Source organism: Rhinopithecus roxellana, chromosome 18 (assembly GCF_007565055.1).
Source record: "Rhinopithecus roxellana isolate Shanxi Qingling chromosome 18, ASM756505v1, whole genome shotgun sequence".
In the NCBI taxonomy this organism is placed as follows: Eukaryota; Metazoa; Chordata; class Mammalia; order Primates; family Cercopithecidae; genus Rhinopithecus; species Rhinopithecus roxellana.
The window spans coordinates 28,756,716-28,774,980 of NC_044566.1; the positions used below are offsets into that span (position 1 = coordinate 28,756,716).

An 18,265-nucleotide genomic window follows, 5' to 3' on the forward strand; every position below is an offset into this window, starting at 1 on the left:
ATGTAGTGGTTTACCATCCACAGATCTGGGCCAATCTCTTCCTTTTATAGGCAAATAACCAGAGTTTCGGAGGGAATCCGAGCTTTTTCCAGAGTCAAAGAGAAAGTTGGTGGCAAAGCTAGTCTAGAATCTAGAATCTAGATCTCTAGAATTCTAGTCCAGTGCATGCTCCATTACTAGGTTACGGTTTACTGACTGGCCACTAGAAAGCGAGGCATCATCACAGTAACCACTCTTGAACATGTGCCTTGCATTCTCCAAGCTCTTTGAAGGCATGGACTACATCTTTTCTTGTCTTTGACTGGCTAATTACATCTAATATACTGTTATGTGTCCTAACATTATAACTTGGGCAATTGTGGAGTAAGTGCTTTTTGAGCAAATGGCTCCTTCCTTGGGCAAGGAAATATTTCAGATCGATCAATTTTTAATAGATTTGCAGTGAAAATACCTGGAAAAGAATTGGTTCTCTACAGTATGATATAGAGAAAAAAGCAAGGGTTTAACCTCAGAAAGACCAGTTTGAAACCCTGGCTAAACACAATGAAAAGGGAAAACAAAATTCACAGTTAAATATTAGAGACAATGATTCTTTGTTCAACCTAGATTTGTGCTGCAGTAATAGACATGTTCACATGTCTAGCCAGACTAGAACAGAAGTCGCAGAGCCAAGCATGTTATGCAAAAAAGCCATGAGGAAAGATGTGATCTTTGCAGCAGCATATGGAAATGAAATAATATAGACAGCTTTCTTTACAGTGTTATTTCTTTTAGCTTTGGCCTTTGAGCTACAGTCTGCAAGTGTTCACATATTTCTCATGAAATTCACCTTTTATATTTCTGAAAGCTCATCATGATAGCCACTAGTGTGGTGGCATAAATCCTGCAGGAGCCTTGAGGTGTCTGGGGATGGGCGAAGGGGAGAGCCAGGGTCAACTTACCCGAGCTTAAACATCGCATCTCAAAGCAGAATTCAATGAGGATCATTCCAATGAATGTCTCTTGTTTCCTTCTCTTCAAAATATTCTGGCCACAGCTTCCTGCCTCACTCTTGCATTTTAATCCCCCTGCTTGGCATCACATCATGCTCCTGGCACGACATGAATGACTCCTCTCATTGCCCGCCCCACCCCAGGGCTTGAGTTCTGTCATCTGTGGCTGTCATTGCAGTGATGCAAATGAAAGCTCCTTTGAGGTAAATGGAAGTCAACGTGGCATTGCCTGGCTCCTGGCCCAGTAGGGGTGTAAATGCATCACCCTCAGAAATAAACATGCTCCTCCGCTTTTCTTGGCCTTCATAACCACATATCCATCTTTCTCTTTCCTGTGTATTCTCCAGACCATCTCAGATCTACTTCTACTCACCTCTACTCCCCTGATCCATGCAATGCATATTTACCCACCTCTTTGAGGCCCTAGACATTTTAAAATGGAAGAAATTGAGTATGTCATTAGCATGACTCTAACATAAGTAAAGCTTGGCACCATCCCATTTCTACTTTTTGTAATCCTCCTTTCCACCTTGTTACCTCTTTCCTGCCTGTCCTCAGACATCTAGTGTTCTGTACAGCCTCATTATTACCCAGGACTGATCATCTCCTTCCCCCTTTCCTCTGCCTCTGGAAGGAAAGCATGTAACCAATGAATCCACACAGATATATTAAAGGTTCTAAAGACTAAAGATCACTTGATACATACACCCAACACAAGAATATTCTCTGAGAAAAGAAGATGGTAGCAATACAAACAAAATACTGTGGAATCTGCCACTAAGCCAGGATGGGAAGACTATTTCCATGTAAGTTGCTCTTCCAGAAATATCACACAACACAATGACTCAGCTAAGTACCTGGCACCTAGTAGGTGTTCTCTAATGGGACTGACAGTGGATTTCTCTGAGGAAGCTAAGCTTGCACAGATTTTGAAAGTTGCAAATCCCTCTTTGGTACCCATTTCCTTTCTGCCGAAGAAATACAGCCAATCACTTCCTCCTTCATTCTTATGTCATACACAATCCTAGTACTTGGGATATAACTGTCCTTTTAGGAACTTTCAGTCCAGTGTGGGAACAGAATATCATGTGTAATCCAGAATAGTGTGATATGTGCTGTGAATAGGGTTGTTATGGGGGAATGTAGGGATGTACGCAGCATGGCTTTGGATATCCCTGGAGATAGTTACTCCTAAGCCAAAGTCTGAAGGGCAAGGAGAGAATTTCCAGGGGAAAGGAAGAAGGAGGTGCTCCACAGCGGGGACAGAATATGGTGGGGTGTGTTAGGAAGGGTAAGAGTTTGTCACATCTGCAGCGCTGGGGTCGTGTGGGGTGAAAACAACAACCACTACAGCAAAAGACACTTACTGTTTCCTGTGTGGAAGCCAAGCATGCACACCCTCTTCTGGCTTCAATGTCACCTTCAACATGAGAGCCAAGAAACCCACCATGCTTGGTGCTCCACTGTCCATCACCCACAGCCTCGTTACCACTCTGCTGAGAGGTCTCAAGACTCATTTCATCATGTCCTCCATCCCTATGTCCATAGTCTCTTATTGAAACCCCAGTCAGGTCATTTCTTATCACCCGGACCGTCTCCACAGAGCTCTGTACCTCCCTGAACCTGACCCAACCTAATATCACACTGAGCTCTCAAACCCTTCCACTCCACCTTGCTGAGCATGTCATTTGTCATTGCCAAAATCCTCCACTCTTCAGCCTCCCCTCTGAATGATCTCCCACCTTTCTGTTGTGCTCTTCCAGAGGACCCTGCTTCCACAGCCTCTCTCTCAGCAAGGGCTGTTTTCCCTCTGAACTGACCTATCACAGGGTCTGGAGGAAGGGAGGGGTCTGGTTTCTTCTCATCACCACCTTCTGTTAATTTTAACTCCCGCCTCCCTGAAACTCTCCATCTCCTTTGAAATCATGCCCTTGTGAACTTCTCTTCTTCGCTGGAGTCATCTGAAGGTCTCTGAGACACTCATGGTCATTCTTTGAAGACTTCAGCACCAGGTTCACCGTCTTTCCCAAACCCTCCTCTTGTCACAATGCTTGGTGATTTCAAAATCCATGCAGAGGATCCTTCCCCTCCCCGATCTCTCACTTTTGTGACCTGCCCGATGATCTTGTCCTTCCCTACTACTGCAGCCATTGATAGATCTTGCCCTGTAAATAATCACACACCCTACAAAATTACAAGACTTCTACTTCAAAGCTTTCCCTCTCTGGCTCCTGCTTTCTGTCTGTCCAGCTCACTCTCTTCAGTCCTTTGATTCCAGGAATTGCTCAGCCCCACCACAATCACCAGTCCATTAATTCTACCAGTTTTTTCACAGTCCCAACCACTCATATTCTCATTTCCCTCCATGCCCATCTCAAACTCCACGGCCCCCATTGTAACCCCTTCCTTGCAGACCCCTTCCACTCCCTTGCCATCATTCTCTTTGTTGCACTCACTTGGCTGAATTGTAAATGTGGCTAATGGTAAATCCAACTCCCAGTCTATTCTGTTCCTCCTCCCCAACCAGTTGAATATGGCAAGAGGAAACAATGCCAAATAACGTGATTTGTAACCCCTTCCTTGTAGACCCCTTCCACTCCTTTGCCATCATTCTCTTTGTTGCACTCACTTGGCTGAATTGTAAACGTGGCTAATGGTAAATCCAACTCTCAGTCTATTCTGTTCTTCCTCCCCAACCAGTTGAATATGGCAAGAGGAAACAATGCCAAATAATGTGATTTTAAGCCCATGAGTACTAACCTCAACTGAGCAATTGGTATGGCCCAAGGATCCTTCAAGAGACAGCACAGCATGTGGAGAGTTTATGCAGCCAGACTTTCCGGTTTAGATTCCCAGCTCTGCCCCTTATGAGCTGCATCATCATGAGATATTTATCTTTATGTTCTGTGCTTCAGTGTTTTAATCTGTAAAATGGGAAGAAGAATAATACTTATGTGTGGGATTGCGGTGAGGATTACATTAGTTAATATACGTGAAGTGCTTAGAAAAGTTTCTGGCACATAATGACCCTATATAATGGTACATCATCATCATCATCATCATCATCATCATCATCATCATCATCATCATCATCTTATTACATTTCCTGGGTCCACTTACTCTTCTGCTTGCCTAGAAAACCATTTCACACATTTTCTCCCCCTCTTTCTTTCTCACACTGCCCTAACCCCTACTCAACCTCCTCACTTTGAATCAATGATCTTGATTACTATTTTACTGAGAAAATAGAAGTAAACAAAAGAGAACCTTCTCCACTCTGAGTCAATGAACATACCCCAGCTATACCCATCTAGTTCTTTCCCTCTTGCTGCTGTGAATGAGCCCTCTGTACTTCTATCTAAGATCGGCCACTCCACTGTCTCTTAGGTCCCATCAATTCTCAAAGTCATCTGTCTAGTAATTTCCCCTCACTCTCCTGCATCAGTGATTCACTGGATCATTCTCGTCATCCTATCTACATGCTGTAGTAACCTTCCTCGATCCATCAACCTTGAAGTAGCTACCCATTTCTCTCTTCCTTCTTTACTGCCAAACTGCCTCAATGCCTCTATCTCCTTGCTTCCCATTTTTTCCTAAATCCACTCGTATAATGGTTTGTTTGTTTGTTTTGTTTTTGTTTCCCCCCCCACCATCGTTCCATCAAAACTGCTCTTATCAGGGTTACAAAGACCACTCTGTTGGCCAAACCAGGGTAACTTCCCAGTCCTTGTTTTTATTTGATTAACAGCAGCATTTGAAATGGCCAATTACTCTTTCTGTGAAACTTTTCTCTCTTGGCTTCTGGGATACCACGCCCTCCTATTATTCTTGTTTCCTTCTTGGCCACTCCTTCTGATTCTTTTGCTGTTTTCATCTCATATTCTTGACCTCTAAATATTGCAGGGCCTGAAGGTCCAACCCCTGGCCATCTTTTTGTCTTTACTTACACTGACTTCCTTAGTGATCTCTGCCAGTTTAAAGCATTAAATACCATCTCTAAGCTAATGATGGCTGTATTTATATGCTTTTTCTCCAGATAGCCTCACGGCTTACTCTGTTATTTCCTGCAGGTCTTGGTTCAAATTTCACCTGACAGAGAGGCCTTCCCAGTCCATTCTAAATAAAATAGTCTTCCCATCCCATCAGTCTATATCTCCTTATTCTGTTTTATTATTATTATTTGCACAGCACTTTTCTTCTTCTGACATATATTTATTTGTATATTGAAAGCCTTTGAGAATGAGGACATTATCCAGCTCACAGAGAACTTTGCACATAGAAAGCTACCAATAAATGTTTGTTGAATAAAAGCACAATTTCATTCAGTCCTGACAATACCCCAACAATCCTATTAGAAGGATTATTACAGATGAAGAAACAGAATCAAGTTAACCCATTACCACACAGCTGGCAATTCAGGCAGGCTGACTCCTACCCACATGCTTACCTACCTTGCTATGGAAGCCAGAAGGGTACACAGGATCAGAGGCTTCTTTCACTAGGTACAGAGTTTATGTTGAGGACAAATAGAGAACTGCTGGGGTGGTAGTGGTGGGGAACACATGGAAGTGACATACCCTAGTAAGGTGCTGACTCCATCCAAAATGTGCACAAAATTGCCCATCTCCAGTTCCTACGTCATTAAGTCCTGCCAACTCAGAGACTGCCATGGTGCTTCATTGGAAAGTTTAGGCTGACAGTAGATTATATGTATGCTTTGTCAGCATCAAACTGGCCTGTGCTGACAATGTTTAAGTCAGATTTAGTTAAGAGTTTCAAATCAATGCTACCTTGAGGTCTCTGAAATTAAAGCCTTTTCTTGCTGTTTCCATAGCAGCCTGATAGTTGACATAATCCCCAAAGAAGCTTATGTTAATACCCAAGGACCATTTACAGTTCTCATGCACTGCTGACCTGGATGTCATGAATAGAGCTAGATATACTAGCAAAATTTTGAACTATTTAAAGAACATAGGATAGTCCAAACTATAGTGAAAGAGGATAGGGTTTTCAAGAACCTGATTAAATAAACTTTTAAAATACACGTCTTTTAAATATTTGACTTCTTTAAAGTTTAGTGCTCCATGGAGTCTGACCTTTCAAGTACCTCACACATGGGGGTTGTAAGATGCAAAGGATATTTTTATGTAGGTAATAAATGCATTCAGTTAATAGATCTAAAATTTGCCATGTTACCATGGAGAATGAACTGCTGTTTTCTGTTTTAAAGGGAACCAGGTGTTCACCCTCCAATACCTCCAAAGCCCAGTTCTCCTGTTTCTTCTCCTAACCAGCTGAGACGGGATAATAGGTAAGACCTAGTACTCCAGAATTCCTTGACAAAATGAAGTTCAAGGGAAATGAAAGCAAATGGATTGTGACCCTCTGTGTGCAAAGCATGAATGTTTTGTGTGCACATTCCCTAAAGAAGCACCTGTAGAACTTTTTCTAATTTTATTTCCCAACATGTATGTTTATTTATGTTTGCCTTTAAATATTAATGGCTAACTTGTCTTAAGAAAATATGCCTTCAGGCCGGGCGCGGTGGCTCAAGCCTGTAATCCCAGCACTTTGGGAGGCCGAGACGGGTGGATCACGAGGTCAGGAGATGGAGACCATCCTGGCTAACACGGTGAAACCCTGTCCCTACTAAAAAATACAAAAAACTAGCCGGGCGAGGTGGCGGGTGCCTGTAGTCCCATCTGCTCAGGAGGCTGAGGCAGGAGAATGGCGTAAACCTGGGAGGTGGAGCTTGCAGTGAGCTGAGATCCGGCCACTGCACTCCAGCCTGGGCAACAGAGCAAGACTCCGTCTCAACAAAAAAAAAAAAAAAAAAAAAGAAAAAAGAAAATACGCCTTCAGAATAAAAATGGAACAATATTCATGTTCAGAAAGTGATTGTACACAGGCTTTTTATGTATTAGTTCCTAATATGCAAATATAAATACATATATGTATTTGGCATGTATTATATATAATATAAATATAAACCATATTAAAAGTGTATTTTTTGTTCATATTTGCTCCAAGTTAAGTTTCCCACTAAGAGATACAGATTCTGATGAAAGATGTTCTTGAAACTTTGTGTTATCACTCAAATCCTTGCTTATGTTAGAAATACCTTTGGATAGTTCTTTAATCATTTTTTTAGTGAAAGGATTTGTAATTTATTTCAAAACTATCACAAGTTTTGAAAGATGTTCTAATTGACTTGTCTCTGAATCAGGAAAAATAGACTTGCTTCTCAGCTTTGAATCTGTCACTCTATAATTAATACTTGGAAACAAATTCAGAGATCTGAAACTCTTCCCATGTGTTACATTTAAACTGTTTAATATATCTTGAACAATTTTTTGAGATGTACACCCCACATTTCCATTATTATTGTGAGATTAAAAATGGTAACTCAATGAAGATTGACTACATTAGATCTGCTTGATTGCCTACTGTTGCTTCTTTTGTATTTTTGCTCTTTGATGGTGATTTTTTTGACACCATGTAAGACACAATTATGAAACTATTCTTTAATAAGACACAACTATAGAACTATTTTTTAGTAGTCACAATTATAGAAATTTTCTTCATTAAGAGGGTAACTTCAGTTAGAAAGCTTTGACTGGGCAGCAGGACTATGTAGCAATAGGTGTTAAAACTCCAGGTTTGAATTTCTGTTCAGTGAAACTGCACGGTATCTTTGAAATTTTGTCCTTAGGATGAGAACATAATTTTTTTAATTGAGTCAAGAGAATATTTCTTCACTGAACTAATTAAAATGTAGATTAGATTTATAACTTTTTGTATGATGGTTATAATGATCTCTTAAAAATATCTTCTCAACTTTTTAATCTCACATTATTTTTCCTCTAACACTTCTAGTATTGAGTAATTAAATACCAATTTGAATAGAATTTTTTAAGGGGCTAAAATTAATTGGCCTTAGTACCACCGACATTCTAATCTAAAATCAGCGTCACTAGAACTACTAGCTTGTTTAAATTTAAAGGAAGCCAAATTTCACAGGAACTTACTATTCAAATTTCTTTATTCCACCAATGATCTAAAAAATAAAATTGGGACAACTTGCATGTTTTTTAAAATCCTGACTGCTTTAATCACAGCAAGATGATTTTAATGAAAGAATATGAAATGAAAGTGTTTTCTATGTAATTAACGCATGTCCTCAGGAGTACAAAAAATAGTTGAATATAGCTTCTTGAGAACAAGTAGGAATGTATAAATAGGTCAACCAGACACTTTTAAAAAGAGTAGAGGAAAGTCTTAAATTGTGCCAGAACCTAACATAATAAAATTTAATTCTGTCAGTTTAGTATGGTCATTCCCAATGTGGTAGGTGTACTTGAAACATAGACTTTTTTTTTTCCACCTTATATTAACAAATATATTTATTGATAGTATTCAAATGGGATAATTCTTTAAGAAAAAAAAATCCCTTTGATGCCCGTAACAAAAATTAATATTTTAAAATATTATATCGTTATCTAATAGAGAAAAGTATGACAATGCTTTATTGATGGAGAACAAAAAATCAACATAAATGTATTTAGAGCTTATAAGTCTAGATATATCCAGTGGTTTACAAATATGCGATAAAGATAGATTAAATTACAAACTCAGTATACTGGAGTTCCTGCCGACCCATACAGTTTAAGTTTGTTATCTCAGGTATGGTTCCAACAAACACTAATCTTTTTGTACATAAATTTTTAAAAATAAATTTAAATTTATCAAAAAAGTGTCTTCTTTTCTGACTGATGTAATCTTTAACTTTGAAAATATAGGCAGATACGTCCACCTAAACCGGGTGTATATACAGAAACCAACAGATCTGCTGAAAGAAATATAAGGTAAACTGATTTCTATCTCTATCTACATAACCGTAGCAATGATAAAGTATGCTTTCTCAGCACATTTAAAACTGCAAGGCAATTAATAATAAGGTAGACAAAATCAATTTTCCAACTGACTCCAAAATATCAATAAATGTTTTTGTAGGCACTTTCAGAATTTTGTTCCTTTTAATTCTATCCCAAACTTTCCGTTAAGAAAACTACCAAAATTGTGTGAACAAGATAACAGGATAAGATCAAACCCACTAAAGGCAGGAGAGCTTGCTCACCTCTTTATTCCCAGGACCTTCTCTGAGGTCTATCATATACTTGGTGTGGATGTATAAATAAAGAGGTGGAAATAGAGTTGTTCAGTTGAACTTCTGCTGCAAAAACTTTGTCTAGTGTTAGCTGAACATAGGTATGTCCAACTCCTCCTGCAGCATCAGGAAGAAGCACATTGATGCCATTTGGTAAAGGGACATTGACCAAATGTCTTGGGTGGGGGTAAGGTGGCATTCCCCAAATGTCCGGTGTCCCGATTTACATTTCTCATTTATACTTGTTGTCTTGCACTTCCTATTTAGTCTAGCATTTGTTCCGGATGTGTCTTGTTTTTCTCCCTTTTTTCAGGAAAAAAATATTTTTTTTTTGAAAATAGTTTTTAAACAGTGCTATTTTATAGGTCTATCAATGTGATAAACTATTTTTTCAGTCAAAAGATTTTTATCACTGAAAAATTATTTTGAAATTTAAAACTTATATCCTTTTCATTTTTTATATCATCCCCGTTTGACTCTCAGAAGAGTCCCATTCTAAAAGACACATCACATGGATTCTCTTCTTTGGAAAAAGTCATGTTTCCCTTGTTCCGAGGAGCTGACAGCACCACTCTTGGCATTCCCCAGCCTGCGTTCTATGTGCCACAGGATGTCAATGCATGTTCTGCAAAAGAAGGGTTCAGTGTTTCATTACATTTAGGAAACACAATTAAATAGAGTTTTCTGCCACAGAACTTTTCAGAATCTTTAGTGTGCTTATGTGTATTCCAAATCAGCAAAAGTCGGTTACATTTCCCAACTTGGCTACAGAATCCGTTCTGCATGGAGCCTTATTAACCTTCTGTCTATGAGATGCTGAGTTCTTTTCTTTTCTTCTTCTTCTTTTTTTTTGGACAGGATCTTGCTCTGTCACCCAGGCTGCAGTGCAGCAGAGAACTCATAGCTCACTGCAGCCTCAAACTCCTGGGCTCAGGAGATCCTCCTGCCTTAGCCTTCTGAGTAGTTGGGACTATGGGCACAGGCCACCACACCCAGTTAATTTAAAAAGAAATTTGTATGTGGAGATGGGGGATCTCTCTTTGTTGCCCAGGCTAATCTTGAACTTCTGGCCTCAAGGGATCCTCCTTCCTTGGCCTCCCAAAGTTCTGGGCTTACAGGTGTGAACCACCACACCCAGCCCACAGTTCTTAATTACTATAAGAATTTTCCTAACTGTTCCTTTTATGATCCAGGGATATCGGCATTGATCTGATTTGGAATACACAAGCCGTCTATGTGCTCAGGTGCTTCCACCTATTCTAGAGTCTGAGAAGACAAACATTTTCACCGCTTTAGGGTGAAAAGGAATAAATAATTGTATCTGATGCTTAATGCTGCTTGACTCTGGTGGAAAACCTTTTGAACTCACTTCTGTGTTTACTTGTTAGTTAAATGGATTTTGTTTTCTATGTCCTTTTTGTAACATAGAACCTGGGAGCTGGCAATACCAGTCTTCAGGAGAAAATGTAGTTATTTCAGTGAGCACTAGATGGCAGAGCCAACACCCAGGTGGAATAACAGAGGGAAGTGTGTGTGTGTGTGTGTGTGTGTGAATGGGGGATGTGCGTGTCTCTGTGTGCCATGAGCTGACATAACAGAACCATTTTGTCTTTCTGTTAAACTCAGTAATTCCTGAACACTACCTAGACTATTTACTTTATTTACTGAAAACAAATGAGAAATTTTAGCTTCTTCAAAAAATAGCTCCTCTGTCACCGACCTGTATTTATTTTTCATTGTTTGAAGGAGTCAGGATCTTGATAACATCGTCAAAGTGGCCACTTCACTTCAGAGAACTGACAAAGGGTGAGATCTCCAAGCTTTTGAGCTTGGGTTTTATCTTCTCTTGTGTTCAAAAAATGCTTAACCATACCTTTAAAAGTTTTAAATATGAGCAAAATCCTAGTGCTCTATATTGTATATAATTTAAAATAAGAAAGTGTCAGTTTCTCTAGATAAGTACTCCTGAATAGTGGATGGTGCTGACATTTACGGACACTCTTCCAACTCTGCCGCTTTTTCTGGCAATTTTACTCACCCAGTGACCTCAGCCGTCAAGCCTAATTCCACATATCCAGTCCTGTATTTATGTTGCTGGTCCAGATCTCTACTTATCTCCTAGCACCCCCGCTCAGGCTGTTCAAATTCCTTCCCAAATGTGCTGTTCCTGACTTCTCTGTTCTTGCATTCCTGCAGACTCACCTTTCTGGAATAATTCTTGATTCTTCTTTCTCCTTCCCCCAGGTAGTATCATGCATGCTTGAATTAAACATCTAAAATGTTCCTCATGTGTACACAGACTTCCTCTAGTTTAAACCCTCATTGACTCCTGCACAGATTATTAGAGTAGCTATCCAGCTTTACTTACGTTCTTCAGGCTTTCCTTCCACTAAACTATTATTTCCCATCAATGCCGGAATTTTTCCAAAGATTCTGCTCAATCACTGAACCAGATCCTCATTGCCCATTCAATGGCATATAACCTCATTCAAAGCCCTTGCCAACCTGGCTCCAGCCTCACATTCCAGTTATTTCTGTTTTCACTCCTGTATTTATCCCACATTCATATCAAGGGAAACCACTTTCTCTCTGTAGTTTCCAAATACTCTGGCTTTGTTCATACCACATGGTAACCTTTCCCAGTCTCAAGCCACCATGCCAGGCCATCCAAGCCCTGCCCATTGTTCAAGATCCGGATCAAGTGGCACCTTCTCTGTTGTCTTGCCTGAGTGATCCGGTGAGATGTGACTTCTGCCTCTATAAGCAATTAGAGTTGCACTATTCATATTTTATAAGACCGAATCATACTCAGTTTTGTTTCCTGTTATTTGCATAAATGTGTTACCTTCTCTATCATCTCTATAGTCTCTCAGGGCAGATGTTTTGTCTTATTTGCCATTTACATTGTGTGACATGATGCTTTGTACAAAGTAGGTGTTTAATAGATTATGGTTAAATCATAATATTCCATTGTTTAAATCCAAAGCTCTCAAAAAATATTCCTTGTTTAATAGATTTTAGTAATGCTTAGAGTGTTGTTAGAGATTGCAGTCTCTGTCAAAAGAAATGCAGAGAAGAAAATATGACATTTAGCTTTTCTGTGCAAATTCATAAACAAAATAGGAGCCCTGAATCCAGACGGAGTCTATAGAAATTGTCCTGAATGTTTCCTTTCCATGTCTTCTCTCATTGAAGTGTCTAGATCTCTAATTTTATTGATTTATTTTTGTTGCAGGTAATATTTTGTTTCCAGTAGAGATTAGATAGTGGTTTGGCGGGTGATCAAGATATCTGAGAAACAGATAAGTGAGTGACTCTGAAGGGAAATTATGGTTTGGTGTAAACCAAATAAAAACCGTGAGAGAGGCAGTTAGTTTAACTTTCCTGTCCCTGCTCCCTAGCCATAATGCTCAAATTCCACAGCCAGGTACATTTATCACAGAGACAAGTTGCTGCCTGACAGGGATCAGGAAAAATGTTCATGGTAGTGATCATAGAGTATTGTTACTTTGGGCCATCCCCAGAGAGTAGAAATGGCTTTAGTTATCGGAGCTGCTCTTTGTGAAATGGAATGTTACCGCTATCTGATTAAGAGCATTTAATTTGTTACAAATGCAATGGTGAAACTTAATATCCAAAGCTTTCATCAATTTAAAGTCATTTTGAAAGCTTAAGTCTTTTACTTGGAATACAGTATCTGTTTTATTTAATTTGCCACAGAGCGTCTTCTCATGATTTATGCTAATTTTCTTGGGATAAAGCAACTCCAAATCCCGATAATCTCATCATTGTGACTCATGCCAGTCAGAAAAGTCTGGGGCTAAGATTTATAGAACTCATGGGTTTACTCTTTCCCTTGGGGACATGAACAGATTGTTAGTCTCAGAGTTAGTGGGTAGAATTTCAAGCAAGAAACAGTAATGGGTTACTGTATCAAGGGACTGGGTAGTGTTTGTCACATGCAAGGATAGAGCATTAATCTTTTTTTTTCTTTCTTTCTTTTTTTTTTTTTTTGGTTAGAGGAAGCAACTTTTGTATTTCAGTATTTATTCTCAGGCATCAATTCTACCATTGATACCTAAAACTACTTGAAAGGATTCATCTATGTACTGGCTGTTAATTTAGGGTCTCTAAGAGGACTACCCTCAGCAGCTATTCTTGCCTTAGTGTCATCGTGCCAGGCATCTTCATGCACATAAGTGACTCAGCAATTGCATCTCTCTGAAGGCTAAGTCGAAGTCTTGGTGTTTCTAAGTGCAATTAAAAAATAAGTATAGCAAGCATTTATTAGGCTGGGCATGGTGGCTCACACCTGTAATCCCAGCACTTTGGGAGGCTGCAGCGGGCAGATTACCTGAGGTAAGGAGTTCGAGACAAGCGTGGCCAACATGGTGAAACCCCATCTCTACTAAATCTACAAAAATTAGCTGGGCATGGTGGTGCACACTTGAAGTCCCAGCTACTCAGGAGGCTGAGGCAGGAGAATCGTTTGAACCTGGGAGGCGAAGGTTGCAGTGAGCCAAGATCATGCCATTGAACTCTAGCTTGGGCAACAAGAGTGAAACTCTTGCCTTTAAAAAAAAAGAAAAAAGTATAGCAAGCATTTATTAAACAAAAAATTTAGTGTTTACATGGCATTATTTATTATAATGGCCCAAATTAATCGGGAATTTATGACTGACTAGGCGTTGTGCTAAGTACTTTATATTCATGAGCTTATGATTCTTTTCTGAGGTGGGTATGACTAGTATTCTCATTTTACAAATGGGAAAATTGAGTCCACAGAAGTTTGGGTAACTTGCCCAGATTCACCAATGAGTAAGTGATGAATCCTGGATCGTATTCCAGGTGTCCTTAACGAGGAAACTTGAATGCATAACTACTGATTTGTAAACAGAAAAACTTGCTGAGGAAGGCAAGAGAGGTGGGGCAAGGTGTGTGTGTGTGTGTGTGTGTGTGTGTGTGTGTGTGCGCGCGGGGGAGGGGGCGTGGTCATGAATAGAGAAGTTAGAGAAACGACATGCTGTGATGGGGAACTAGAGGAAGAAACCAATAGCACTGTGGTGAAACCCCCACCCCACCTCACCTAGGGTGCCCACTTAGGGGAGAAAGTTGAACCCATGTGGTTTAAACAGAATTCCTGAACCTAAGAGTTTAGATAGGTTGCTCCTGAAGCAGCAGCCAGAAAGGGCTTTGCAGTTCTCAGATGTGGAAACAGGCTAGCAAATTTAGCTGACCTGGAAATGAAGTAGCAGAGCTTAAGAAGGAGGCCAGACTTACCGATGGATGAACAAATGTTTTCTAGAAGCTACATGTGCAAGTACATTGCGCAATGCTGTAATTAATCAATGTACCTATGTGTAGACTCAATTAAAAGTGGGTATTAAGTATCTACTGTATGAAAGACACTGTATTAAAACACAGAAGTGTGTCTGATGTAAAATACAGTTCTAAATTTTAAGTGGTGTGCATACGTGTGCCTGTGCAGAGGTAGGGGCATTAACATGAGACCAGTGTGCAATGGCTATAACTCAAAGTATAGTAACAGATCTGTCATAAAGGAGGTGCAGAAAAAACAAATGCTGCAAGGGCTCCAAAAATGTAGAGAACTCTATTCAGTTAGAGTACTAGGAAAGGCATTCTGGAGAAAGTGGTGTTTGATGAGAGCTTTGAGGATCATCAGGATTTTCGCAGATGATAAAAGTGACATGTGTTGTATTTCAGAGAACTGTTATTTTAGGGCAAATGTACCCTTTGACCCTGGGCAAGCTTTTTACTAACATTAAACATTTTTTTCTCTTCCCAAAGTGAAGAATTGGATAATCTCATCAAAATGAACAAAAGCTTGAATAGGTAAGATTTTTAAATGTTTATTTTTTACTACTGAGTTGCATATTGTGACTTTTTATGCCTTTCCAGTCTTTGAGCGTGAGTACCCACATACCAGGGTAGTCAAAAATATCCTACAAATCTTGAATAAAAGCTTGCAGCAATCATCATCATTTCATTGTTATGATGAATGGTTATTGAAGTCTAAAGATACTAATATGAAAGTGTCGTTGATTTTCATGCTCCATTTGTTTATTAAGGCAGTTATATAAATAACCACTTTTCTCTTCCTGAAATATTAAATCACTAGAATGTAAACAATTTGGTTTGATCATGGAATAATTTTAGTTTAACCATTACAAAAAACATTTTATTATCATAGTTAATGTTATATTGTTTATTATTATTTTTGAGACATGGTCTCACTCTCTTACTCAGGCTGGAGTGCAGTGGTGCACACATAACTCACTGCAGCTTTGACCTCCTGGGCTCTAGCCATCTTGCCTCAGCCTCCCAAGTAGCTGGGACTATAGGCATGTGCCACCATGTGTGGCTAATTTTTAATTTTTTGTAGAGATGGAGTCTCACTATGTTGCCCAGGCTGTATCTTCTTGTTTTGAATCATTTATAATTGTATAACTTGAAATATGCCAAGAGAGAAAAATGAATAATCAAGGCTTGTGTTTGTGGTCTGTATAAGGTAAGCAAGCTCTCTATTACTTTGCATACTAACCCACTAAACAGCGATCAAAGAGAAGGAGAAAACAGGGCAAATGCCAAATGAATTGATCAGAGGATCATGAGATGTGTTTTTCATATCTTGTTCTGGCAATAATGCTCACTTAATTTGCTGCTCTTCAGTTTTCTCATTTACAAGGAGAGGAGGTTTTAGATCAGGAGTCACAGACTCCACGGCCCACTGAGGCCAGGCAGGTGTGAGTGGGTGAGGAGACAGACTATATGAAACACAGGCAGTGAGAGAACTGGGGCCAAAAGGAGAGCAAATGCCCTCTCTAAGCACACATCTGCTTCTCAGTTCAGCTCCAGCTGAGGGTCTCCACGGAGTCTAGTGTTGCAGGACAGCAGGATATTCTCAGGAGATCCTGTAAATCCAGCTTTGTTGTTTGTTTGTTTGTTTTAGAGACAGGGTCTCGCTCTGTCACCCAGGCTGGAGTGCAGTGGTAAAATCGTAGCTCACTGCAGCCTCCATCTCCTGGGTTCAAGCAATCCTCCTATCACAACCTCCCAAGTAGCTGAGACCACAGGCACCAACACCATGCCTGGCTAAGTTTTAATTTTTTGTAGAGATGGGGTCAGACCATGGTGCCCAGGCTGGTCCTGGGCCCCTGGGATCAGGTGATCCTTCCACCTTGGCCTCTCAAAGAACTGGGATTATAGGCATAAGCCACCACACCCAGCCTGAAAATCCAGGTTTCTGTGTGTCCTGACCATCATTGTAAACATGGGCTCACTTTAAAGCCCATGCTTGAAAGCTAAAAGGATAGAAATGCTCCATGAATCCAAGCAACACCTCTATGGACCTATTGTGGTTGGCAGATCTCCAGTTTATATCTTTTATTTTATTTTCTCTAAGGCCCACTACAATTTAAAATTTGAGTCTATGAAAATACCTGTTTCAAGAATTGTAGCTCATCTTCCCCAACAAGCTTCTGTTTCCTGTCTTAGATGTAAACTGGTCTATGTTCTTATAGAGTTAAGCATTGGTCATTGTCACTGATGAGGCTTTTCTTAATCAATACATTTAAAGGAATCAAGGTCTTGATGGTCTCTTCAGAGCAAATCCAAAGGTAGATGAAAGAGAGAAAAGGTAAGTGCATCTGTCTCAAATCTGAAAATCTTATCTTGCAGATTGCTCGTCTTATTCCTTCAGACATTAGCTGTGAGGGAGTTGAATCCTCTGGCATGGAAATATACTAGCAGATGGGGTAGTGCTCTCAGCATTGTACATTTAGTTCAGACATAATTACCAAGAAGGATTTCTGCTCTTCCATTCAATAAGAGTAAATGAGCAGTTCATGGAGAATTTTTATTGCATCTGACCTTTCAAGATACCACACAATTTCATTTCAATATGCAGTCTTTTATGTGAATTTCTTTGTTTTCAGAGCCAAAAGCCTTGAAAGTCTCATCTATGTGAGTACCCGGACAGATAAAGATGGCAAAGGGTAAGATTTTATTAAGACAGACCATTTTTATTAAGTCCCAGACAGTATACTATTTTCTGGAAGAGACCTCCTGCTTAGGACAAGGGTCAGGCAGGGTGGTGGAATAAGCCTTAAGACTGGGGTCCAGAGATAGTGTGTGTCTTGGTGCTAGCTCTGCCACCAACATCAATCTGGCTGACTCTGGGCAAGCTGTGTAATTTCTGGACATCTCTGTTTCCACATTCCATAAAATGAAGGATATGACCTAGATGATCCCCCAGTTCCCCTTTATATCTAAAATGGAAAGAAACACAACTAGCTGTTAAGAGTAGTGGAGAATAGGTTGATGTATAAACTAAATACATTTATAATAAGGCATTTAGGAGCATAGTCCCTCACCACTGAAGTCTCTCTGCTTTTTTTTTTTTTTTTTTCTTTAAGATAGTCTTGCTCTGAGGCTCTTCTTTGGCTCACTGCAGCCACTACCTCTGAGGTTCAAGTGATTCTCCTGCCTCAGCCTCCCAAGTAGCTGGGATTACAGGTGCCCGCTACCATGTGCAGCTAATTTTTGTATTTTTAGTGGAGATGGTGTTTTACCATGTTGGCCAGGCTGGTCTTGAACTCCTGACCTCATGTGATCTGCCCATCTAGACCTTCCAAAGTGCTAGTATTACAGGCATAAGCCACCACGCCTGGCCACCACTGAAGTCTTTAGAGTGTATAAGGCACTTCTCAGTTGGAATCTTAGTTGAGTCATTTCATATGCGTATCTCTTCATACATATTTGTAAATATCTTTAAATGCAAAACTAGGTTTTTATTTATTTTAAATCATAAAATGGGTTAATTAATTATTAGTAACTGAGCTGATAGCATTTAAGAGGTTACCTTGTAGTTCTAGCCTGACTGATACACTAGATAATTGACTTACATGACTAATATTATTTTTCTTGTTGAAAGAAACCAAAGCCATGCCAGTTTCATTAGAGAAAATCCCAGAATAGTCAAGAATGGCAAAGGGCAAGGATTTATGAGATCTCTACTATTTTTGCCTTCCAGATTGGCTGTTTACCTTGTATTTGGTTAGTCATGAAATTTGCCTTTCCAACATGA

The 18,265-nt window shown here is 39.7% G+C and overlaps 1 protein-coding gene across 7 annotated transcripts in view; it reads left to right on the forward strand.

Moving 5' to 3' along the window:
- Positions 1-18,265, forward strand: part of SCEL (sciellin) — a 111,511-nt gene that overhangs the window by 46,551 nt on the left and 46,695 nt on the right. For all 7 annotated transcript variants that reach the window (XM_010360531.2, XM_030922375.1, XM_030922377.1 and 4 more), the window contains 6 exons: positions 6,223-6,303; positions 8,792-8,857; positions 10,906-10,965; positions 14,968-15,012; positions 16,757-16,816; positions 17,115-17,174. In XM_010360531.2, the coding sequence (XP_010358833.2) occupies positions 6,223-6,303; positions 8,792-8,857; positions 10,906-10,965; positions 14,968-15,012; positions 16,757-16,816; positions 17,115-17,174 (372 nt within the window). The remainder of the gene's footprint in view (positions 1-6,222; positions 6,304-8,791; positions 8,858-10,905; positions 10,966-14,967; positions 15,013-16,756; positions 16,817-17,114; positions 17,175-18,265) is intronic.